The 25,008-nt window shown below is 41.9% G+C and overlaps 1 protein-coding gene across 4 annotated transcripts in view; it reads left to right on the top strand.

The window, feature by feature from the left end:
* The window catches only part of Adamtsl3 (ADAMTS-like 3), a 314,808-nt gene that overhangs the window by 263,379 nt on the left and 26,421 nt on the right, over positions 1 to 25,008 (top strand). For all 4 annotated transcript variants that reach the window (XM_013512536.1, XM_013512537.1, XM_005381454.2 and 1 more), the window contains exons 22-23: positions 2,267 to 2,394; positions 3,527 to 3,655. In XM_013512536.1, coding sequence (XP_013367990.1) covers positions 2,267 to 2,394; positions 3,527 to 3,655 — 257 coding nt within the window. The remainder of the gene's footprint in view (positions 1 to 2,266; positions 2,395 to 3,526; positions 3,656 to 25,008) is intronic.

Raw genomic sequence — 25,008 nt, 5'->3', positions numbered from 1 at the left:
GTGCTTCTGTATTTTTAGGGAGCAATCACTTAAAACAGAAGCAAACCCACATCTCAAGTAAAAGGTTTTGGTTTTATTTGGAAGAGAATAAAATCCATTTTATTTTCATTTTCTCTGAAAGTCACTTAATTTGTTCAATGTATGTTTAATTCCTTTTATATAACGAGGTTCTCATCTTTGGATGTTTCTGAAGCTCACAAATCTTTTCAGTTGATGTAACTGACAAATGGGAGTCCATTCCTCAGAGCCTCTCCAAGGAGAGAAGAGTGTGCAGGTGTGGAGTGGGTGCCTTTTGGATGCCAACTAGTAAGAAATCACAACCAGAAAGGAAAGAGCGTAGGTGATCAGTTAGGGGTGGCTGTCTACAAAGGCCTGTTTTGTCATTTCTTTGACTTAAAAGTAAGGTTATGTGGCCATGACTAAAGCTAGGTACATAATAAAGGTCACTTGCTGGGTCTCTAGCCCAAGGACTGACCCAGTCCTAGTGGCTGGATGGTCTGCCTGGCATATGAAGTTCATGCACGCCTACTGCTTTCACATTTCACTGACTTCTTGTGGACCATTAACTTGAGGCCTCCAAAGCAAAGAGATTGTGTAAGATTTGCTAAAGTATACATGCATATGTACAAAATCTTGAAGAAAACATGTTAGCGGGCTTATTTGTCATATATGTATGCATAGTTACTGGCTATACTTTCATTGTTAGCTGTTCCTCCTCAAATGAAGAATCTAGCCCCATTGATAGGTAGTCTGTCTGCTAGAGACCTTTTACTGTGAAGAACTCTAGCTGCCTAGACTTCTGCCTACTTTTGTATATTTCCGTTTGTGTCATGGGTTGGGGATCCTCACATCCTCCTTGGACTTTACTCTGAGCCATTCCTCTGTTCTATTCTAATTATTCACACATTTAGTCAGTGGGTTTGGGGAACTTGCTATAGAAAACTCCCTGTGCTTATCTTTGAGAAGGCACAGCAGGGAATAAGATTGGCCCTGCCCTTGAAAAGATCACTATCCAGTGGGAAGAAATAGACATTTCATCAATTAAATACACGAACCAGAGCAGGAGTCTGGAGGGTAGAAGATGATGGTGGGGATATTGGGGAAAACTTTGTAAGGAAAATTACATTTGATCCAGGACACAGTGGGTAGGTTGGAGTTTCCCAAACAGGAAGAAGGCCATTTCAGATAAAGTGAACAGTGCATGCAGAAGCTCGGCGTGATGAGAGATCATGGAAACATGGCTGCAGTATAACTCAATTTGTGAAAAAAACCTCACTATTCAGAGGTCAGAATAATCCATATTTCTAAAATCTATAAAGTAGGATAGGGAAATAAATAACACATGGACCCCTGATTCAGGTTTAGAAGTGGCCTAAAATCATAAAGAAAAAGATAAAATTCAAATAAGAACAGAACAAAGATTCTTTCTCCTTGCTCTGAATAAATTACCTAATTAGTTAGGATTCACTTGGTCAACCCAAACCCTGATTTTCAGAACAATATTTATGTACCTGGTTTTTCTGTGTGTGTGTGCATGAGTGTATGTGTGCATGCGTGCGTGCATGTTTTGAGTCAGGGTCTCGCTGTGTAGCCCAGGCTAGCCTTGAACTCATGGTAAGCCTCCTGCCTCAGCCTCCTTAGTGTTGGGGTTACAGGCAGGTGGGCACCACCACACTCAGATCATACTGGTTTTTAGGACTGTCAGTAATCTGGAAACTCCAGAGCACCTAGGCAGCTTATCCATGAGTCCTAACAGCATGATACAAGTCCCTCAGCCTTAGACCTGGCCCTCAACTGGCTTCTTTACATGGTGGAAATGACACAAGAACCCACTGCGAAGAGGCCTTCACCAAAGCCACTCTATTTCGGGCTGGAAATCCATACCTGCAGTGTGTTAGGATCTGGGCAAATAATGAGGATTTAACATCTAGCAAACTCAGAGTTTATTATTTTTAAAAATGCAGCAGAATAAGCAGGGAGTTCATCCAAAAAACCCTCTTGTCTCCCAAAGCAAGGTAGGAAGCCCAAATGTCCAAGCACTATCCAGTTCTAATAGTGCCAGGGATTGAGGGTGCAAGGAAAGACTCTCCCATTCCTCTGATTGGTATAGCTTTGGGGATCTAGGAAGAATCCCAGTGAGATCATCTTTTGTTCCCTGCCAGCCGAAAAAGCCTATAATTTTGCAGTCTTCTTTTTCTGCAGCTTGCTGTGGCCCTAGAGTAGTTAGACGTGTTACTTGAATGCATCCTCTTTAACTGTTCTGCAGGATAAGTTTGAATGGAACTGGAAGAATACAGATAAGGAATCCAACAAGGAAAGAACAAGGAATATATGAATGTTCTGTAGCTAATCATCTCGGTTCAGATGTGGAAAGTTCCTCTGTGCTGTATGCAGGTAATGCCAGTGGTTGAAATTTAGAATCTCTGTTTTTGTTTTTAACATTAAACTCTAAAGCAGTGGGTCTCAAATTTGCGGGTTTATCACTGTCACCTGGAGGGCTTGTTCAAACACAGATTGATTGCTGGACCCACTCCCAGGGGTCAGCCTCAGGTCTGGGATAAGTGTGGAAACTGACATTTCTAACATGTTCCTATGCTGAGCTGATGCTGGTGGTCTGAGAATCACACTCCATAAATGTCTGCTCTAGAGTTCACCTTTGAAGAATTGAGGTTAAAGAGCCAGAGTTTAATTGGTGTACTGATATTATAGAAGGAATTGAGAAATCTTCTACATTAATCCTTCTACTGGGATTTGAAGGAAAGCCCAGAGAAGGAAGAGTTTGTCCAAGCACACATCATACATGATATTTCTCCAATACAGCTTTTGTTTTGCAGTAGAAAAATCCAAGTTATTTATACTAAGCTACATCCCTAGTCTTTAAAAAAAATTATCTTGAAACCGAGTCTCATTAACCAGCTAAGTTACCTAGGCTAAACTTAAACCTGGGCTACTTCTGCCTCACACTCAAGAGTTCTGAGGAATTATGCTTAATTTTCATTGTAAAACCAAAATATCCTCAGTCTAAATATGATTGTTGCAGTGCACTTTTCTTAATGCATCCAACCACCTATCCATCTAGCAACTATGTCCATTCATCTATCCAACCATCCATCCATCCTTCATCTCTCTATCCAGCCATCCAGCCATTTATTCATCTATCCAAAAATTCAACTATCTGATCATCCTTCCATCTATCCAGCCAGCCAGCCAGCAATTCAATTATCTGATCATCCATCCATCCCTCTCTTTCTCTCTCCTTCCATTAACCCATCCATCCCTCTACCTATCTGTTTATCTGTCCAGCCAGCCAGCTAGCCATCTGTTCATCCATTTATCCATTCATCTAAACCACTGTACACTCCATCTATGTACATACTGGTCCCCATGGTACACCACGAGTGATACAGAGAACCAGCCCTCTGCCCTGGATCCCTTAGAGTTCAACACAGTTTACCAAATGCAGCACAGCTTACCCAAAGAGCAAAAGGCTGAACCTAACATAATTTCCTGCTCCCTTTGAATTAAGAGGCACCTGTCATCTTGTCTATTGAAAGAAATATCACCAAACCAGAGCACAACCATCTGTCTGTTGTGGTGGGAGGCGTTGTGGAGGCAGCCATTGGAGCAAATGTGACAGTCCGGTGTCCTGTCAAAGGTAAGTGAAGTAATTCCCAGTGGGAGGATGTGTGACCGGCCAGTTACCAAGGGATGACTTCTGGCGTGTTATTCCAGATCTCTTCTGATAAGCTGAAACCTGATTTTCAGCACAGGGACAATGGATATGACTTTCAAGGCTGAGCTTGTGAGCCAGTGTATACAACACAGGGCAAAATCAAGTTTCTGGTGTGACAGTGACTGCAAGACCAGCACATGCTGTCGCATGTGCAGGTCTACAGCAGAGGACAGCTTTTGCTCAGATGCTTGCTTGGCAAACGAGGAATCCGAGAGAGGAGACTGGTTAGAAACATAGATGTGTCTTGCAGCTAGACAAAGACAATGCTCAGCAAAGCCAGGTCTGGACAGGAATGTGAAAGTCCTCTGCCTAAGCCTGTGCTGGACTCTCCTTGGTGGCCACCACTGGCATGCCTCAGTGGCTCTTTCTGCTGCCTTTATAGCTGCAGACAAACCTCCTTTCTGACAGACGAAAGAAACCGCACTTCCCGGCTAACTTGCCTGACCCAGGAGCACACCGTCTCTTTAAGCTACAGTCTTACTCTGGGTCCATGCTTCCCCAAAGTGCAGATAAACATTGTGTGCTGGACAGGTGTAAATTTTAAAGAGCAGGGAGGGATCGGGGTGAGGAGGTTGTGTGAACAGCTTTGTATCAATTCCTTAAAGAGACTTGGGGCCTCGAAATTGAGATCTACTGCTGTAAAGCAACTTTGCGTATGCTCTGGCTTCACTGGGAGTTGACTTACCTCCCTGAACAGCTGTATTTCCCTAATTTCCACATTTTAATGAGAGGCCTGTAGCTGCAGCCACTTCAGATGACTTCTGTCTGGGCTGTGGCCCAGAAGCCCAGGGTGACGGGTATGGTCAGGGAAGGTGCCTGTCCTGTCCTGGAAGAATCCGCAGTGAGGTACTGCTGCCCGTCCCTGTGACCATCACTCTACTGCACTCTGTTTCCAGAGGTGTGGCTTTGTGTTACCTGGGGTAGGAACTTGCTGAACCCCACGGTGTTACTTCTCACCACCCCATCAGTGTCCGGCCTGTGCAGACCTTGAAAACTCTCTCAACCTCCCCCGACTCTGCCCACAAATATGTGAGTTTTCTGGCAAACACACACCTACCCTTACAGAGCAAAGCAGCCTTCTCAGGCCACAGTGAGAAGAGCAAAAGGGAGCTTTACTAATGCCAGCCTACGGGTGCCAAGGTTTCTACAGCCGTCCACCTGCATGACTCTGAAAAATAGATCTGACTTCTAGGTAGAGAAACAGCAAGTTTTCACATTAGATGTTTTACTTCCCTGATCATTCAAATCAGGCTTCTAGGTAGGTGGGCCATTGAGAAGGTCTTGGCGTACTATTTGCTGTCCTAAGTCAGACTGGATTTGCTGGGAACTGTTTTGTGACAAAGGCTCCAGCAGAGGCCAGCAAACTGGTCTCAGGATTATTCTCTGCTCCAAGCCCGGGGAGCTGTCTCTGCCCCTCCCTGTTGTGCCCTGTGGAGACCCCACGAGCTCATCAGTTCTTTCCTTTTCAAAATAAGCCTGCCTCTAAGGCACCACAATCATCTTGAGTTATGTCCACTTTAAACAAACCCCGAGTGAACTTTGTGTTTTCTTATGGGCAGAAACCACAGCCAACTTAGCTTTTTATGGGGATTCGTCTTTTTAAAGACAAATGGTGAAGCTGTTGAGGATCAGAAACTCCAGTTTTATGGACAGTTCTGTCGCTAACCAGAGTGTAACCAGAGGTGAGTCATGTCTCTGTCTCACTCATCTGAAACAGGAAATACACTGTAGTGGTGAAAGAAAGGTCTTTGCCATCATTTAGTCCAGTCTTTCATTTTATAGCCTGAGTACATGATGGCATAGTTTACAAAATCAAACACTGTTCAATGAATTACATTTTCATATTGCAAATTGGGCTGTCTGTAAATCAATGGCAATACAATTTTAAACTATTATTTTTCAAGTGCTGTTAAAATATTTTCCACTAAAAAAAAATTTTTTTCCACTAATTACAATAAACTCGTTTGTGTAGATTCCATAGCACATATTCAGAACTTCTAGACAAATTCATAATTCTTTGTTACAGCCAAATGATAAAGGTATCCATTGTCATTGTCTCTACTTTTAGGCATAGCTCTAATTCTATTAACTAATAGAATCTGAAAATCTGGGCATTTCTAAAGGTTGAAAGTTCTAAGATGCAAGAGTTTTGTGTCTTCCTGGTTAAAAGAAAAGTTTCTTTCTAAAGTTGAGGGGTGACCATGCCCTCACTTGGACCATCTGGTAAGAAAGAAAGATGCTCTGAGGAAAGTGACCAGTAACCACTGACATCTGGGTACTTTTCTCACATTAGTGCATAGTAAGAGCACTGCTCACCCTATAATTTTCTGTCCTGTGTGTCTTCTGTTACTTGTTTCTTGTAATCCTTAAGCTCATGAGAGACGTGTCCAATGCAAACCCCTGTTCCAAGGGGTTTTGCTCTGGGTCAGGTTCCTCTTTAATCTCTCCAAAGCTCCCTTGGCCCCCAGATAGAAATTCACATGAGCTGGGAAGATGGTGATCCCAAAGTGGAGGACGCTGTCAAAGCCACAAATGACCTGGCAGCAAAAGCAGAAAAATCTTTCACACACAAAAAGGGCTGGACAAGTGCTGCTCAGCACAAAGGGAAATCAGTTGGAAGGTTGGAGATGTTTTGAAATTAAAACAAAGCTAAATAATAAGAACATCTTACAAGGCTACTTACAAAACAGTATACACATCTGCATGAAGAAGGAATTTCTGTAACTGTGGATGATACCAGGCAGCTGGTGCCTGGAGGCTGTACAGAGGACAAGTTGACAGTGGACACAGTGCAAATAAGTAAAAGTTTAAGACATTACCAACCCGAATCCAGCCACGTGGATGATAAGCACAGTTTCCCCCATGGACGCAAAATTTTTTAACACTTAAAAATGTCTGATTTAAACGGATACCACAGGCTGAATCCTCTGAAAGCAGATTCTGAGATGAAGTGTGGCCTGCAGGACAAAATGGACAGAAGGAAGCGAGTGGGGTGGACAAAGGGCAAATGAGATCGTGGTGCCCCCCGCAAAGCCTGGCCAAACCCAGGGGAGCTTTGAAGCATATTTGACCCTCAGAGTTGCCCTTCAGCAGCCCACTGTGGTGGGTGGTATTTGGGCCTTCATACCAAGGTCCCCGTCCAGCACTGGTCAGTGAGGAGGTCATCTTTCTTCATATCTACCTGGAAGGAAATAAAATACATGGTCATGAGTCAGGTGTGGGAGTACACTCCTGTAACCCCAGTATTCTGTGGGGCTGGGGCAAGAATATTGCAAATTTGAGCTCAGCCTGTGCAGTTTAGCAAAACCTCATCTCAAAACAAAATTTTTAAAGGTTGAAGGCAGTGCTGGAAATGTAGCTCAGTGCAAAGGCCCAGGATTCAATTCCCAGTACTGAAAAAAAAAAAAATGTGATTGTGATAATAGATGTAAAAAAGGTATTTGATCAACTTAAACACAAAGTGATGTTAAAACCTTTTAGCAAACCAATAACAGAAGAGATCATCTTTACTCTGACAATAAAAAAAATACTATTATGAATACACTGACTTTAATGGTGAAACTTTAAAACATTCCATTAAAATTAGGGAAAGAAAGGTAAGACACCCTTATACTGCATCTGTTCAACACAGCCTTAAATGTACTAGCCAACACAATAAGACAAGACTATTTTTCAAAGAAAATGGAAGTTTAATAATTAGAAATTTTTCTTCTCATTTATAGAGGGTATAATTGCGTTGAAAGTCAAAAAATATATATAAAAGTTTTAGATCTGTAAATTTAGAGTAGTTCCAATTAAAAAAAAATCTATGGGTTTTCTAGCACTTAATAAACTGATCCTATAATGAAAATGAAAGGGCAAGTGGCCAAGCATATCCCAAACATTTTGAAGAATAATAAGGTAGGGAAGATTTGCTCTACAAATGTAAAGACATTATGAAGCTAGAGGACTGACAACAATATAGTATTGTCAAGGGATAGACAGATAAATGGAATGAAATAGACTTCAGAGCAGATTCAAGCATGTATGGAAACTCAGAATTTAATAGCAATGGAATTAAAAATCAATAAAAGACAAACTATTGAGTAAATGGTGATGGGATAATTGGTAATAAATAAATAAATATTCCTACCAAAAACAAATTCTGGACTAGAAGGAATAGCTCAGTGGTTGAATGCTTGCCTGGAATACACAGACCCTGGTTTCAGTTCCTAGCACCACAAAAATAAAAAATTCTAGCTAGATTGAATGCTTAAATTATACATAATATATATCTTTATGACTTTTGTATAAGTAAATCACAAGCAGATAAATTATAAAATCAACTATTAGATAATGATAATTGTCCGAATCTATGAATATAGTAGAAGTACTACTCAGTTTTGCTTACTTTTAAAGAATGGATTTTATGATACATGAATTGTTGCTGTGCTTTAGATCTGAAATGGCCCCCGAAGGCCTCAGGTGCTCAGAGTTGGGGATTGAGAAGGTGACTGGATTACAGGAGAGCTGTGTCTCACTTGCTGTTAGGAGTTGGGGCCTGGTTGGAAGTAGGTCCCTGGGAATTTGACGCGGAAGGATGCATCTCCCTCCCTGGCTTCTCCCTTCTGTCCCAGCTTCCTGGCTACCATGGCAAGAACCCCTTCCCCCACTGCCTAATGTCTCTTTTTACCATACTGTGTCTGCCCTGGAATCAAAAAACATGCACCAAAATAAACTTCTCCTACTTGAAATTGTGGGTGTCAGGTATTGTGTTTCAGTGACAAGAAAAGTGACTAATGGTATATGGTTGCAAAAATTGAGATGTTTTGCTATGTTAGAATTTCAAGACAGAACCAACAAACTTTCTGGGAGAAAATATTAATATACAATGTATAAACACTGTATGAATAAATGTAAGTAACAGACCACCAATTTAAAAAACTGAGCAAAGGATATGAACAGGCAACTTTCTCAGAAAGTGAAACCCAGTGTCCAGTAAGCATATGAAAATGTCCTCCTTCTCACTGGTACAGAAGTTAAATAGCAGTGACGCTCTATTTCACACCTACTAGGCTGAAAAAGCTTAAAGAGCTTGATATTGCCAAGGGTTGGCAAGAACATGGGGAAACTGAATCTCACGTGCTGCTGGCTGCATTGCATATTGGTTGATAGGGTCAATTTAGAGAACAACTTTGTAAAATCTGATCTAGCCAGAGATGCTCAAAACCAGCAGTTCCACATGTGTAGCTAACCCTTGTAAGCAAAGATAAGGTTAGAAGAATGTGCCTTGAAGCACTGTTTGTAAAAGCAGAGAGGGAAGGATAACATATCAGTGTTGGAATTGTTAGTACTCCTGTGAGAGCAAAGAACGATAGAACTTCAGCTGTAGCTGTAATGCTTTGTTGCTCACAGAACAATATACAGGATATAGAGAAAATGTTGATGTGCATTCATTTTGGGTTGCAGATGTGGTTATCAGTCGTGTTGCTTGGTTTTCTTCCCTGCCCTGCCTCCACCTTGCTGTGTGGCCTTAGGCCTCTATCACACACTCTTCTTGGCCCTTGGTTTTCTGTACAGAATGAAACATTGGCATAGGGTGATTGGGAAGAAACTTCCAGCCCTGAAATTCTTTCCTAGACCTTGAGTCCTTTTCATAAATCTATGAAAATAAACATAGGAAAAGCCCTTCACTAAGATACCTGGACAGTCAGGATTTAGCACTAAGTACCAAGAGTCCTCACCTAATATTGAGAAATACTGAGGAAGAAATCTAAGAAAAATAAAACTTCTCAAAATACAGTATTTTTTACAGAGGAGTTACTAGGAGCTAGAATATCATCCCTTGAAAAACTCAATTATCCATATTATGACTTGAAAATTATAGCTGTAATAAAAAGAAGAAAACTGATAATGTGAGGATCTGTAATTCAGTGAAACCAGAATTTTATCCATTTGCAAAAGTCTTTCACTTACTTAAAAGCTGTTTAAGGCAAAATAACTAGAGGAAAGTGTGAGAAGTGGCTTAGGAGATGTCCTGTGTCACGTCTTAGGTCTGTCCTCCAACCTCAGAGCAAACAGCTTCTCCGGATGTCCAGCCACAGTCCTGTGTCCAGCAGCCTGGATCAGGTTCCATCTTCCCCGCTCCCCAGTGATGAAGGAAAATAAGGAAAGAGATTTCCCATGAAATAACTTGGTAAGATCTGGTTGGAATAAAATATTGGAAGTTAAATGTGGAGGAACCTTAGACATCTGTGAGTCTAGTCCTCAAGTTTTACGAACATGACACAGAGGAGAGACTTGGCCAAAGTCACTATCCTCACCCATGGCAGGCTGAGGTCAGAGTCCAGCCACTGCCTCTGATATGAGCGCTCCTTCTGTTCGAACTCCTCCTTCTTTGTGTATTCTTGTCTCGTTATAATAAATAACACATCTCATTATGAAATACTTGGAAAACATAGCAATTGTGAGGCAAAAAACATTTAATATCCCTTCACAAAGACAACCATTATTTTCATTTTGTGATATTCTGGTAACCTTTTCCCTACATGTATGACATAAAATTTTCCATTTTTAAAAAAAGTCATAAATATCATTTAATGCCTGTGCCAGTGTATCATTACATGGACATAACAAATTAAGCCATTCCTTTAATTTCAGAAACTTAAACTATTTGTATTTCTTTGCAGTTGAGAAACATTTTTGTGCCTATAGTCTTTTGTGTCATTAGAATTAATTTTAAAAAATAGGTGAACAGAATTGAATCTACTAGATCACGGGGCACTCAGTATTTTTGTAATTTTATAGGACATTAAAATGTCTATAACACTAAATGCATTATTACCATATTGCCTTCTAGAAGGTCTACACCTATCAGTGTGTAGGTTTAAGCTATGTAGCCTGTTGTCTTTTTGCTACTCATTGATAAGAGAGGATGAGAAAAGAAGTCACAGGTAGAAGTTATATAATTTACCATCCACAGTGTTTGTACAGACACATGATGGGAAACGTGGGTGTCACTGGATCCAAGTGGGACACTTCGGGTCCAAGCAGCAAGTCAGCCAGGGAAAGCCTTTTCTGTCTGAGAGAAAGAGGTCAGTTTCAGAAGAAGCATTTTATAAAATTTAAAAGAATTTCTACAATAACACAGTGGAATATACTTAAGAATTTTGTGGACGTCTAGCTGTATTATTAGCTTTTATTAAAACTGGGTTTAATAACGTCCCTTTCATAAAAGGATCCTGAGAAAATATTTGTGAGGCTGCAGGATTGTACAATTAAATTCCTAAACATAGTCTCACCATTGACAATTATTTTCACCCACTATCAGTTTTTTTAAAATTTAAGTTTATTGGTACAATTTAGATATCCAGAATGACCACATTCACTATAGGGAATTTGTATCTGTACATAATTTATCATGTTTCCTCTTTTTTTTTTTCTATTTCCATCCCTTCTTTTCAAACCCCCTTCCCTTCCCTGTTCACAAAGCTTGTTTTTTATGTTATCCTTCTTTTCTCATTTTTTCTTTCCCTTCCCTCCTTCCTTTCCCCTCCCCCTCCCTATTTCCCTTTTTCTTTTGAACAGTTTGTGCCTATTTCACAATATCTATTGTACACTTATGATCTTATTTACATTTTCAGTTTCTCACACCAGAGAGATAATGCAATATTTACATGTGTGTCCAATTTATTTCACTTATGATTATGGTTTCTATTATAGAGTGTGGAATTTAATGGTAGTGATTCTAAAATGTCTTTGAGTCATAAATCCCTTTGATTGACAGAGAGAGAGAAACCATCTCTCCCGAAAATAAATGAACTTACAAAATTTTGTATGTAGTTTTTGAAAGAGTTAAGAAAATCTGAAGATTATCAGCTTGCTCCTGTTTTATGAGCTGAAAATTTTGGTCCTTTATTAAAACTAAATAATATTTTTTGATCTGAGGTTTGTAAAATATGTACTCTTCTGTACTATGGCTATCACTTTTTAAAAGCATTTACATTCTTGAAATAGCTAAAATTGTAGGGGGGAAGTATATTTCAAATGTCTTTCTCCACTCCAAAAGCAACCCCCCTTTTTTTCCTGCTTCTATGTGTGATACAGAGATCTTCCCTCCCTGTTCTCTCTGAACCCTCTATTCAGTCTGTCACTCATAGGTGGTTGGAAACTCATCCATCTTTCTACTCATCCAGCGGACATCCAACAGGCATCCAGTGAGCCAGATCTAGTGTGTGGTGTGCAGAGGTGCATAAGATCTGGTTTCTGCAGCTATATAGACAAGGACCTGTGAGATGATGTCATAAATGCAAGCAGAGAAGTATTTATAAAGTGTAGAGTTAGAGAAGAGTTAGAGAAGGTTTCTTCCAAAGAGTTAGAGAAGGTTTAGGGAAGAGATAAACTGCAACTAGGCACTTGTAACAAAAAGAAAGGGTGTTTTAACCAAAGCAGTATCTTTAATGAAAGCAGAAACCCAGGAGGGCCTGGCTTATTTACACAACCATGAGCAGATCCATGTGGCTCAAAACAGATGTGAGAGGGAGTGGGCAGAGATGGGTTTGGAAGTGTAAGTTGGGACCAGATTGCAAAGGACTTTTAGTGACTTCATTTTGTTGGTAGTGAGGAGACAAAAAAAAAGTTCCAATTAGGGTAATCATGGGAGCCCAACTGTGTTTTAGAAAGAGCATTTTGTCTTTGATGTAGACAAAAAATTAGAGGGGAAAGAATTTCAGAAAGCCATAATTGAAATCAACCAAGTTTGATTTGTTGGTCACTGATTGAATTGTTGGGTCTAAAATCTGCCGGTCACTCCAGATATTGAATTAAGATCCTATGCCTCTGACTTATCTGGAGAGAGCAGATATGTCTGATCTGTAGCAGTGCATGTGTCATTAACTGAGGAGCTGGGACACAAGTGCCCCCAGTCCAGGGCTGGAGTGTTGGCACATGGAGCCTGAGGCTAGCATGAGAGCAGCTGTGTTGCAAAGACTGAAGCGTATGTGATAAGTGAAGAGCGACTGAAAAGCCATCAAAACTCACCCAAAACAATAGTAACTTGAGCACCTAACATATGGCAGCTTGCACAGCCTGTGCCATGGATATCACCTTGCTTTGCTTATGAGGAAATGGGCTCAGTCTGTGATTCCAGAGGAACCCAGTGAAGAAGTAGCTACCAGGATTGAGATGATGGCAGTCCAACCAGAAAAAGTGGCAAGGAAGAGGTCTGGGGCAGAGCATAGAAGCCCTGCGAATTGGGGACAGAGTGTCAGAGGCTCAGCCAGGTCCCAACATCAGCTGGAGAACTGTGGCATGGTATGAGTTCCAGGGTACCAGCTGAGTGCACTGAGGTGCCAGCCCAGGTTCTACCCCTGTGGTCATTAGGCTCCCAGTGGCAGAGGCCATACCTGGACATGTGTCCCACCATCACTGGCAAACTACACCATCTGTCCACCCCCTACACAACTGTTGGTACACTTGCTCCAAAACTTTTTATACTCATATTTGGGTTACGGATTTAGCATAGGCATATTAAAAAGACTCATTTGTAAAACAGTTGTTTATTATTGAAGATCCACTGAAGCTCTAGCCTGAATGCTCCTTGGGAGATAATTTCCTTCTCATCTTTTATAAATCTCACCTTCCCATTTGGTCTCTGTACAGTTAAGAACTAGAAAGAAAATCTAGAACAAAGTATCAGGGTATGCAAACGAAAACCAGACACCTGTCGAATTTCATACTCAATGCAGAAAACCTCGTTGGCATTCACTGAATCTCACTGTGTCTTGCAGCATTCAGATCACAGCTACATGGTCCAGTTCTAGGGCTGCTTTCACCCCTGATATCTACACTCATCCCTGTCTTCATCCCCATCATACATTTCTCTGTCCTGAAAATTTAATAGATACTCAGCCCCCTATTAACATTCACTCACATGGTGGCAGTAGACCACCCCGTAAGACCCTGTGAAATTCCATGTTGTGTGTTCATCCATTACAGTGTAGCTACCCTCGGAATAACCATGCCCCATCATTTCACCAATAGCAAAGCTGGTGGTTTCCAGACTATAGTTTGCGCGGCTTTTCCAGGGACCCCAGCCATTCCCCTCAGCCTTACCTGTTCCCTCTCCTTTAACATACTGTTCAACTAGAAGATCTCTAAGCTTTGCCTTGGACTTCCTTATACCAAAACACACACACACACACACACACACACACACACACGCACACACACATGCATTTTTTAGAAAGAATTGCTTTTGCTACTAATAATGAATGGAAGGAACACTGACTGAAGTGGGCCTATGACCTTAGCAGATTCCTGCTGCCAAAATAACATGTAAACTCTCCATCATGAGATGGTTAAAACATCTTTTAACCCCTAAGATGTTTATTACAGTATTTCTGATATTAAGGTACATTTAGTCCCCCCAAATTTTAATGTTAATAAAATGGTTCTGTCACCCCTGTTGCACCTGCTAAATGGTGCAAGGTGTGGTCCCGCAGGCAGGAGCTGGCTTTTTCTCCTTGCTCTTGGGCTGAGGGTCTTCCTGGGGACCTTTGCAAGCCCAGGCTTCTGAAGAAAAAGGGGCTTCTAATGCAAGAATCTGAAAAGCACCTCCTGGCTGACCTGTATTCTCTTGGCTCTTCTGTTGGTCAGGGAGGACCCGGAGCAGTGAGGCTGGAGCTTCCCTCACATGTGTGAGATTTGCTCACCGGAAGTTGGGAGACTTTTCTTATCAGCGAAGGGTTGCAAACCCCTGGAGCTGGTCAAATCGATTAGTGCTATAAGAAAGGCCTTTGCCTGCTCTGTGCCCTTCAGGACTCCTCTCTTGTGTGTTGGAGGCTGCCCGGGGGCATCGGGCAGCTGTGGAGGATGGAGTCATGGCTGTTGTATACGCAGGGGTTCTTGTGAGCCTCTAAAGCCCCATCTATTCACCCCTGGTGCTCGGCCCTGTCACCTTCACAGCAAGAGAGGGGCCCACAGGACTGCTGAGGGTGGGGATCGGTGAGGAGGATATTGTACTAGAATTCAGTCCTTAGAAATAAAAAGGCATACAGGCCTTGGACTGCAGTCTCAGAGAGGCATTCAGGACTTTGGTGGTGGAGGTGGAGAGGACCATAGGACCTGCAGGCAGTTTCAGCATCTCTTAAACATCTCAACTTAGTGCCTCTGTGCTTTTGCTTTTCATTCCTTTGTTCCCTGTAGTTTCTCATTTGATAATTCAGCACCCATTTGTTCATTTTGAGGGCTGCTATATAATACAGTAAGGTCATTTGATTATTAAGGATAAGGTCAGTTCAGATCTGGACACCAAAACACCCCATCTTGAGAGATTCTGATTTAATTCATGTGCAATATGGCCTGAGAATCAGGGTTATTTTAAAGAAGATTCTAATGTGCAAGGAAATCTTCCACATGGTGAAGGAACTATGGGAATGCCTGTGGAAAGCACAGAACATAGGAGACACTGGTGTGTGGTACTGCAGGTGCCTGCCGTCAGCAGTACCCATAAACAGGGAGGCGTTGTGCCTTTCTTCTCTGAGAAGTCAGTGCTGTAGGGTTAGGGGCAGAAACAGTGTGAGCTGGACAGCTTGGGAGAACCACCAAGCCAAACTCTTGAGAAGGATGAGCCAGAAAGCCAGCAAAGTCTGGTCACGAGCGGTCCTCCAGAGTTCTCCAAGGTGGTGGCAGTGGTGCCTAGCTGAAGGTCACTATATACAAAGCCACTGTCTCCAAATCAGCATGAGGCTTACCTGCGGATTTTAATAAGCATCAGTGTCCTGATTTGGGTTGGCAGGTCTGGAAATCGCTGCCTATGAGCAGGCACCTCAAGGGTGCCCACAGCTGTCCCCTGGGGGCTGGTGTGTAGCATCCTCTCCATACCCCCTGCCAGATTCAGTGGTTCCCATACTTGTAAAGCCTGTATCGCTCTGCCTGATGTGAGCCAGCTCTTGACTTTGCATTTGATTCTTCGAGGAGCTGGAGGCTTTTGGCTTTGGGATGATATGTGCAATAATTCTGAAGGGCACTGCCTGGCCGACAGATGAGACTCCAGAGGACAGTACCCAGCTGTGAACCCTGCAGTCTCATAGGATATGACAGAGCTGCCCAGTCTTCAATGAGGCTGAAGCCCAGGGGACCTAAGAGGCCAGGACTGACGAACCTGGACGAGAACTTAATGACGCCCTCCTTCACATCAGAAGAAACATCTTAGAGACTTTGGGGAAAGAATTCTAATTATGGAGCTGGAGAATGGATGTTCTGACCTAGATGATTTATAAATTCTCAAATCTATTTGCTGGAGGGAACTGATTAAGCCAATCTGTTAATATGATTTTACTAGAAAAGAGAAAATTCTTCAACAACCATTTTGTATTTCTCTTGATTTCTATAAAGGGAAAAGCCATAGCCTGATATCTGGAGACGTTGTGGATATAACATTGTTGATGGATAATCCTTCATATCCAAAAAGTGTGGGTAATATATTGTCAAAATTTTAGGACCATTTTAAAGTATGCTGTTGATTCAAAATAGGACCATCCCTTATGAAGTTTTCTCCGCTGAGCAGATTGGCCTGACAATTAAGAAGATACATTCTTTATTCTAGTAGCCTTAAGATATTTTCTCTTGACACTCAAACCATGGATTCTTTCGTTTATTTGTTTTATTTAAGAGTGACAACTCCCTTTGCGGCTTGCCTACATTTTTCCATTTGCCTCTTGTCTTATATCTTGGCAACTTCAGTCCTTCATGATTCCCGGGAGGTAACTAATGGTAGCTTAAAACTTCATTTATCGCTGTGGGGGAGGAGATGCAAAATACTGTGTGAATGGTGACTGGCTGGAGGAAGCGAGTGAGTGAAAACAGACAGGAATAATAGATATTTATATAAAGATCCAGCATTTTGGAGCAGTCTGAATCAGCCAAGGATTTTATAGTGTGGAATATTTCATGGTCCTTTCAAGGATGAAGGAAATTTGTTTTTAAACACGGACTATTTTAAAGACACCCCAGAGGTGCAGACTTTTGCAACACATGTTACGCAGCCCCTCCAGATCCGAACTGTTTCCACAACATTTGCCTTCCAAAAAACGATTTCAGCATTGTGGAAACAGAACGTGAAATATTTCAGAGCTGTAAGTCTTGCGGGAAATAGCCCGTCTTTGAGGTTACATAAATAAGTTTAAACTGTTTCTGACATTTTATAGCTGTTTCAGGAGAGCAAACATTTGTAGTTTTGAAAAACCGCAAAAAGCAGTAGTATGAAGAATCCTGTCTGAGTTTCCTCTCTCTCCGGTTCTTTGAGAAGGTTGACACATGGAACCGCACTTGCTGTGCTGAGCCTCAGGGTCAGCTTCTTGCCTGAGGCCTGAGGATTTTTGCCTTTTCTTTTAAAATTTTTAAATATTTATTAGCATACATTTGGGATGCATAATGATTACTGCTTTGTGTAGTTGGTACATGAATATGACACATCTTAATTCTTTTTGGTTCCTTCCCTTACCCCTCCCTCCATCTCTTCTCCTTTTGCATCTAAAACTTTGCCCCATTTTGTTTTATTTTCCTGAAATTCCAGGCATCAGTGGATTACCACTCATTGTGTAAACTCGACCTCATAGCCTTGCAGTAGTCAGTCTTCATTCAAGAATGACTGACTCTGACCCTGGTCAGTCATGCAGTGTGGACATTGCCTAGAATTCTGGGGCTTACTTCTGGTGGTTTCTAGGGCTTGCCCAGGCCTGGGCCCTCTTCCTCTAGCTTCTGCTTCGAGCTCTCCATCTCTCTTTGCCCTCCACCAACCAGGATGCAGAACCTGGCTTCTTGACTGGTTTCTACTCCTTGCATGGCATCTGTTAATGCCAAGCATTTGGCATATTTATTAAGCAAAGCTGAAAGTTCAGGGGTCACAGCAAAGGTGCCCCACCCCCTGGCTCTCCCCACTTCCCACCGTCTCTCTTCCCCTCCAGTCTCTTGGGTCGCAATAGCAACTCTAAATCTTTCTCTCCCTGCTATGCAGCTCTTGCCTACAAAGGCAGATGTCCAAACCTTCCAAGATGTTCTGAAGGAAAAGGTTTCGCCCTCTTTAGTAAACAGCTGGTGTTGTGGCATGCAACAACTTCCCTAACCTTGGTCTGTTCCAGTCAATTAACTTTAACAGGCCTCCTGTGAGTGTGGCGCTGCTGGGGCTCCAGAGGTGATTTTGGCTGATCTCGCTGAGGTCTTTGTGCTAGGTCAGAGCTTCTTAGGTGGTGTCTTACTCTGGCTGGAGAAGGAGGCAGGTTCCTGGCAGGAGTCTCACTCCTTCTTAATCTCCTGAAAGCCTAGCAGTGGGAGCTGGTGTTCATGTTCCAGCAGAGCTTCATCCTAGCACCTTCGGCAGTGGAGATACACAGTGGCCACAAAATCCTCGCTGGGTGGATGAAGTTTTCATTATTTCAATATGTGGGAGTGCAGGGGTCGGGCTTGGAGCAGGATACACCTTGTCTGCATCACCTAGTGATATAAGGGAAGGCATGGGGAACATAAAGCAACTATGAAGCAATACTGCATCAGACTAACTCATGACCAAAATGGGCCCATCTAGACATTCATTTTAGAGAGTATTTGTTTTTCATCTTTAATTCCACTGAGCAGCGAGTTCCAGCTCTCACATACAATTCTCACCACCCTGGCTCTGTGTGTCAGAACTAATGAAGTGGGGTCCCTGCAGCGCACACTGAATGGGGGTGTCCCTTGGTAGAGTTACCTTGGCTCAGATGTCTGAGCTTAGCCACAGAGGGGCTTTGGAAATCTCTCCTGAGCTTGGAAAGCCACCCACCCAGGCCACCCTGGGGCACTGCAGGCATGGAGGTCACACCCTGAATCATACACCCTCCATTAACAGCCTGTGCTTGGGTCTCTCCTTGGGTTATCAAAGCTCCTCAGCCAGCAGGGTGTAAACACAGCAGAACATTTCTGGTGACCTAGGGGCAAAGAAACCTGTGATAAGCAGATCTTCCTGTGGAGTTCAGCCCTGAGCAGATCCATCCTGCTCTGGGCCAGTGCTGACAATAAGCAGCTCCCAGAGGTCACCACAGAATGCTGAGTGTGACAGCACATTGTAGAACACCATGGCCTTGAGGACAGAGCACAGCAGGAACAGGGAGAAGAATAAGGCCAACTCAGAGTGTGTCCCACGTGGTGTAAACAGGGCCACAGGGGAAGCGTGCCAGGCTGACAAAACAGGAATGCTCCAGGCAGAGTGAAGGCCATGTGGGCTATGGACTAGACAGCGTCTTGACTGTAATGTGGGATCTGATGCTGGAGGGGTATACCCGGGGTGTCCAGAGCTGAGGCTAGGGGAATGAGACAGGGCCTCTTCCCTTTGACCTTGTGGAGAGGACTCTTTGGATGTAGAGAGACCAGCTAAGAGGCTGAGATTCAGGAAGGAAGGCAGGAACCATGGTCCAGAGCTTCAGCAGTGAGTGTTAAAAATGAGGGAAAGGGGACCCATCCAAGAGAGTTCTTTGAAATGATTTTAACTTCATGGTAGTTAGACGTGGAGGATGGAAAGAAGGTGAGATCCAGCATGGCTCTGAGATGGGCGGGTGGGAGGAGAGGGATGCTGTGAGGACACAGGGAACAAACATCCAGGGAAAGAAGAGTGAGAGGGAGCTCACTGTAGAACCTCCTGAGCTTGGGAGACTTTATGGGACTGTCAGGGCTTCAGAACTCGGGGGAGAGGTTAAGATTGGGTAGGTGGATGTGAGTGTTTTCAGCACAAGGATTACCACTGCAATCCTAGAGTAGATGAAGATACCCCAGAACAATGTGTAGAACAGTGTATAGAGTGAGGAGGGGAAGACCCCATTCCAGACCATCAGCATTTCAAACTTTCTGATTGACATTGTCTTTGGAACACGATCATCTTAGTTCGTTCCAGGATCTTCTGGGTTGTCTTCATACCTACACTTTGGGGTTAGGGACAGGTCACCTAAGCCATCATCAGACTTGATTTTCTACTCCAAGATGGAAGCTATTGTAGGATTCTGAGCAGAGAAATGATATGATCTGAGTTACATTTTAGGGACGCTCTGACTATTGTGTTGAACATAGACTACAGGAGATTAAAGAGTGAAAGGAAGGCGGAGATGAAAACAGGGAGACCCATTAGAAAGATTGCAAATTACATGTGAGCAGAGCTCTTTTCCCTGCCCTAAACTCCATCCTACACCACCCTCCAGCCACAGCCTCAATCTGCAATTCCATTTATAGCAGAATGCCTCCAAAGGAGTCTGTCTTCACTACTGTAACTGAATAAAGATTGGGTAATTCCTAATAAACAGAAATGTGTTGACGCACAGTGCACTGAGGGATAAAGACCTTCTGCTAAGTCATCCCATGGCAGAAGGGCAAAGAGAAAGGACATAGCAAGGAGTCAAACTGTCCCTTTTATAAAATAGAAGCCATTGCTGGCACTAATCCAGTTGTGTGACAGTCCTCATGGCCCAGTCACCTCTTAAGGATCTCACTTCTTGATCTGTTGCATGTTTCCAACACATGTGAACACATTCAGACCACGGAAAGTACTGTATACTCACTGTCCCCACTTTCCTCTCCCCTCATTTTGTCCTAAAAATCTGCCCCAACTCTTTGTCCCCACCCATTCCACCTTTATAGCTTTGTCATGGTTACGGGAAGAACCATCCTGGAAGTCTGCAGTTCTGGTGCCATGGTTATTCCTCAGACCTGTGTGCTCCTTTGACTAGGATAGTCTCTGATGATTGCCTTCCTTCTTGCTCTTGACTGCAGGGAAACCACTGTCTTGGTTTTCCTCCTACCTGGTTAGGTCTTCCTTTTCAGCTGCCTTTGCTTGTTCCACCTTCTGTCTCTGACTTCTTGTTTGAGGTCCTCTGGGACTCCGCTGTTAGACTTTTTCTTCCCTACCTATACTGCCTCCTTTACTGATCTCATCTTTTCTCAGGGATTCAAGTGTGCCATTGATATGAGGCAACTTCTAAGTGTGTATTTCTGCCCAGACCTTTCTCCTAAGCTCCATATTAACACATTTCCAACCCAATATATTCAAAATTGAATTTCTGGGTCTTGCTCTCAGGCTTCTCATAGTGTCCCTTGTCTCAATAAATGACAATGCTGTTTGCCTCAAAAGTAGTGTTTAATTTGCCTAAGACAAAAATATTTATTTTAACTTGTTTTCCCTCTCACACTACTCACTAGTCAAGTTCAGTCTGCTCTACTTTCAAAATATAATCAGAATCTCACTCTCATTGGCTCAACACTGGTCTCCCTAACTCTGTCCATGCCCCTGAGCTGTGTTCTCTGCACAGCAAACAGTCCTTGAAATGATGTCAGATCGTGTCAGCCCTCAGATCTGCAAAAGGAGAACCAAAGCCGTCCAGGAATCTATGAGGCTGTCCTTGGCCTGAGCCCCTTCTCCCAACTGCCATGTGCTTGTCCTTGGCTCTGCCATGCTCCTCCTTGTTCACATGTCTGAAACTATGTGCTCTTTTATATTCCTCCAAAATAAAAGGAATGTGCTCTGCACCCGTCTAATGAAGCCCATGAAACTACTTCTCAGAGTGATATTTACAAAGGGAAAAACAGAAAATAAAATAATTTTTAAAAACATAAAATACATTGTATCACAAAGAAAACCAATTATACTCTGTATTTGCTTCTTAGCCATGACAAAATACCTGAGATAAATGGTGTCAGTTCTTTTGGGCCTGTGGCGAGGCAGAACATCATGGTCATGGTAGGGAACGGGAAGTGAAGCAAAGTTGCTTACTGTATGGTGGCCGGGAAGGTGTGGAGGAAGATGAGAAAGGACCTGGATCCCAGTATCCCTTTCCAGGACTTGCCCCCAATGACTTCCCTCCACTTGGCCTCACCTCCTAATATTTCCACCACCTCCCAATATTGGTATTAATTGGAGACCAAACCTTCAACACATGCACTTTTGTGGGGCATTTAAGATCTAAACGATAACATGACCAAAACTGTAGATATTTCAGTATTCATAAGCCAAGTGTGTGGTCTGATAACGTATGTGCCTCACAACTAATGCAGCAAATTCAAGATCTAGCCATTGGATCCAGTAATTACTATAATTTCATAGTGGTGGCATGAAAAATATTTTGAGATATCTGTTAACAATTATAATGTGGTATGTAAGTATCTGTGATCCCTGGTGTTGACAGAGATACAGCTCTCTTGGTTTGTTGCTTACATTTGTAACTGATGGATGTGCTGGATTTCAGCTAGAGTCAGTGAAAAGTCACTTGACTCCTGAATTCCAGCTGTGGATTCATGTGAGTTTCATGATCCTTGGGTTAAGAACTCACTTCAGGGCCAAGGTAGAGGTGTTCCCTCTGTCTGGCATGCTTTCCCTTGCAATCCCCACATAATTCCTTTGGCCTGGCTGGAGGCCTTCAGCAAACCTCTTTTCAACTGAGACTCCACAACACTATTGCTTGGATGATACTTACCATGGAAGAATACAGAACAGGCCACTGTATCTGAAATGAGTTAAAGTCTTTCACTGTGAGAGGATTTATGACTTGAGAAAAACTTCACTAATTTGGGGTAATTGCAGGAGGTAAGAATGAACTAGTAAAGATCCTTGTGTTGTAAAATGGTTATAAACCTATGAATTGCTTTTAAAATATGTTAACCACATAGGCGATAACTAGCTATTACAATCTTAAAGGAATCTCTTTTAATAAATAACAATTAAATTTACATATCAATTTTGTGTATGTGTTACGGAGACACATGAAACATTTGAAGGGATTTCTGAAATGATTTGCACTTCTCCCCTCACATATTTAAGGAGGATTTTTTCCTTCCTAGCTAGTGCAGACCTTTGCTAAATTGCCATAGATTCCAAAATAATAGTGTCTAAATTTATGAGGATTTTACCTTATAGTCAGCACTTTATTTTGGAAAAAAGCATTGGCCTGAATAACCAAAAAACTCATACTGAAGTGTCTTTTGGATAGAATATGGTTTTTTGTAGTAAAAGCATTCCCTAGTTCATTCATATGCGCAACAAATATTCACATGTCTAATGTTTGCCAGGCACTATGTTCATGATCTACTGGGAAGGCCTGAGATTAATGCAGTAAGAATGCTATAAAAGAGTTCTGGCTATACAAGGTGGATAATAAAAATGAGTTGAGTAAATATATAAAAGGATGGATGAATGGATGGATGAATTTATCTCACACACATTTTAGAGCTGAAAGTGATCTCAGGAGGTGATTTTACATGAAGTCCCTTGCCTCGGTCTTCTCATTTCTGAGAAACAGGAATTTCTGAGACCTTTAGAAAATCACAGATTTACTTCTGTGGTTGGAGGTTGGAAATACAGATGCCTGATTTGCCTTTCCTAATGTAACCATTTGAGATAATAATGAAGCATGTAAATTGATATCAAATATCAGTGGTATTTGAAGCAGGAATGTTGGTCTGAACCTCTGAGGCCAAAAGGGATGTCTGGCTTGTACAGCTCCAAGTCAGAAGGCTCAGGTTATATGGCAAAAATGCCACTGAACTAACACTCAGCTGGTCCATGAAGAGCATCCTTTGTATCAGAAACACAAAGTTTAGGTAGCCTGTGTCCCCAGTAAAATGCATATAAAAAGTCAAGATGGAAACAAAGGGGAAATTTTAAATAAATTGGGTGACAGTGAGGCTGAAATGAAAATAGAACTGGAAAAAAACACAGAAATACAATTAGATTAAAAGCAGAAAAAAAATACATAAAACAAAATCAGTGAAATAGGGGCAAGTGCAAGAATCATTTGCAAACCATAGAGAAAAAAGCAGAGCTGAAAACAATGAGATACAGAGTAATGGGAATGAAGAACAGAAGTGGACAGTCACATGGTATCCCTGAGCCAAGGAACAAAACAAATGGAGCAGACGCAGAACTATGAGAAAGAAGAAAGAGGAAAAGGAGAAAAAGAAGAACATTTTATCAAGTGGAAAAGAGTCTAATTTATAGATTGCTGCAGAATGTTCCAGACAAAATTAACAAGAACTTAATACTAGCTCTGATCAGATTGTGGCAAAAGTTCTGAAATCTTCAGGTTACAGAAAGAATTGTACAGCTCTTCTAGAAGGGAAAAAAACAAATAAACATGAGTAATATGAATTTAAAAGGGAATAAAAAATAAGCTTGTCTCAGATTTCTTCAGATTATGTTCCACTTGACAGTGGACAGTTGAGCAAAGTGATTAAGGAAAAAGCCATAACACTCCTAGTCTGCATCCAGGTGAATTGTGTTACGTGGTGATGAGAACAGGGATTCTTATTTGTACCCAGATTTGTGAGCTGTCCTGCTCACTAACTACTTGTGGGAAAAATACTCCAGGTGCTCCAGTGTCAACTGAGAAAAAAGGAATCATAATTAGGATATCGATCATGAAAACCTTGCAAAATAAAAGAGGTGATGAGAAACATTAAAATAATTGAAAGACAGAATACAGTGTAAGTTTTTTTTAATGACTAAAAAACAGAGTAGAAATCTCAAGGACCATCTTTAAAACAATAGATATGATGAAAAACAATGTAAAATAATCTGAGTTTCAAGTCCCATAGCGAGAAAACAAACTCAGTGTAAAACAGGTATTGATAGAAGCTTCTAATTTTCTCACCCTCAGAGGACTAGGGAACCAGAGGATGTATTTTTAAAGCAGAATATTGATAATCAGATTGATGTTTGGGGGTTTTGTCATTAACTTTTAAAAATTTAGAGATATACATAGCCAATCAAAATTCAAAGCACCACACCATGGAAAGTCTTTGTCAGGCTGTCCTTTCATCCCCCCGTCTCACATCCTGCCCCTCCTTGGAGGTAGCTTCTGTGTTTCTCAAGTCTGTAGAAAGCAAAGCTTCTATTCTTCAGTGGCATGAGGGTCTACCTTGACCTTGAGCCCTTAGCTCTTTGTATTGCAATGGACTATTTTCCTCCACAGCATCCCTCTAGATGTTTCTAGAAGAACTTAGTTCGCCATTGTATCTTTAGCAATAGTAGAGTCTCCCACACAGTAGATACTCCATAGACACTTTCTGGATGAATGAAATAATGGCAATAGTTTTGTTATTACATTTCAAAACATAAGATATGTAGCCAAAGCTTGACTCAGAAGTAAATTAATAGAGTTAAATGTTTCACTTTAAAATAAACAAATTAAATATTCAATCAAAGATTTGGAATTTTTTGTAAGCTACAGAAAGGGAAAAAAGGAAATTTCTTTTACATGGTAAGTTGAAACGAAAACACCATGCTT

The sequence above is a fragment of the Chinchilla lanigera genome, unplaced genomic scaffold (assembly GCF_000276665.1).
Source record: "Chinchilla lanigera isolate Chin_1 unplaced genomic scaffold, ChiLan1.0 scaffold00015, whole genome shotgun sequence".
NCBI lineage: Eukaryota > Metazoa > Chordata > Mammalia > Rodentia > Chinchillidae > Chinchilla > Chinchilla lanigera.
This window is presented reverse-complemented; position numbering and strand designations above follow the sequence as displayed.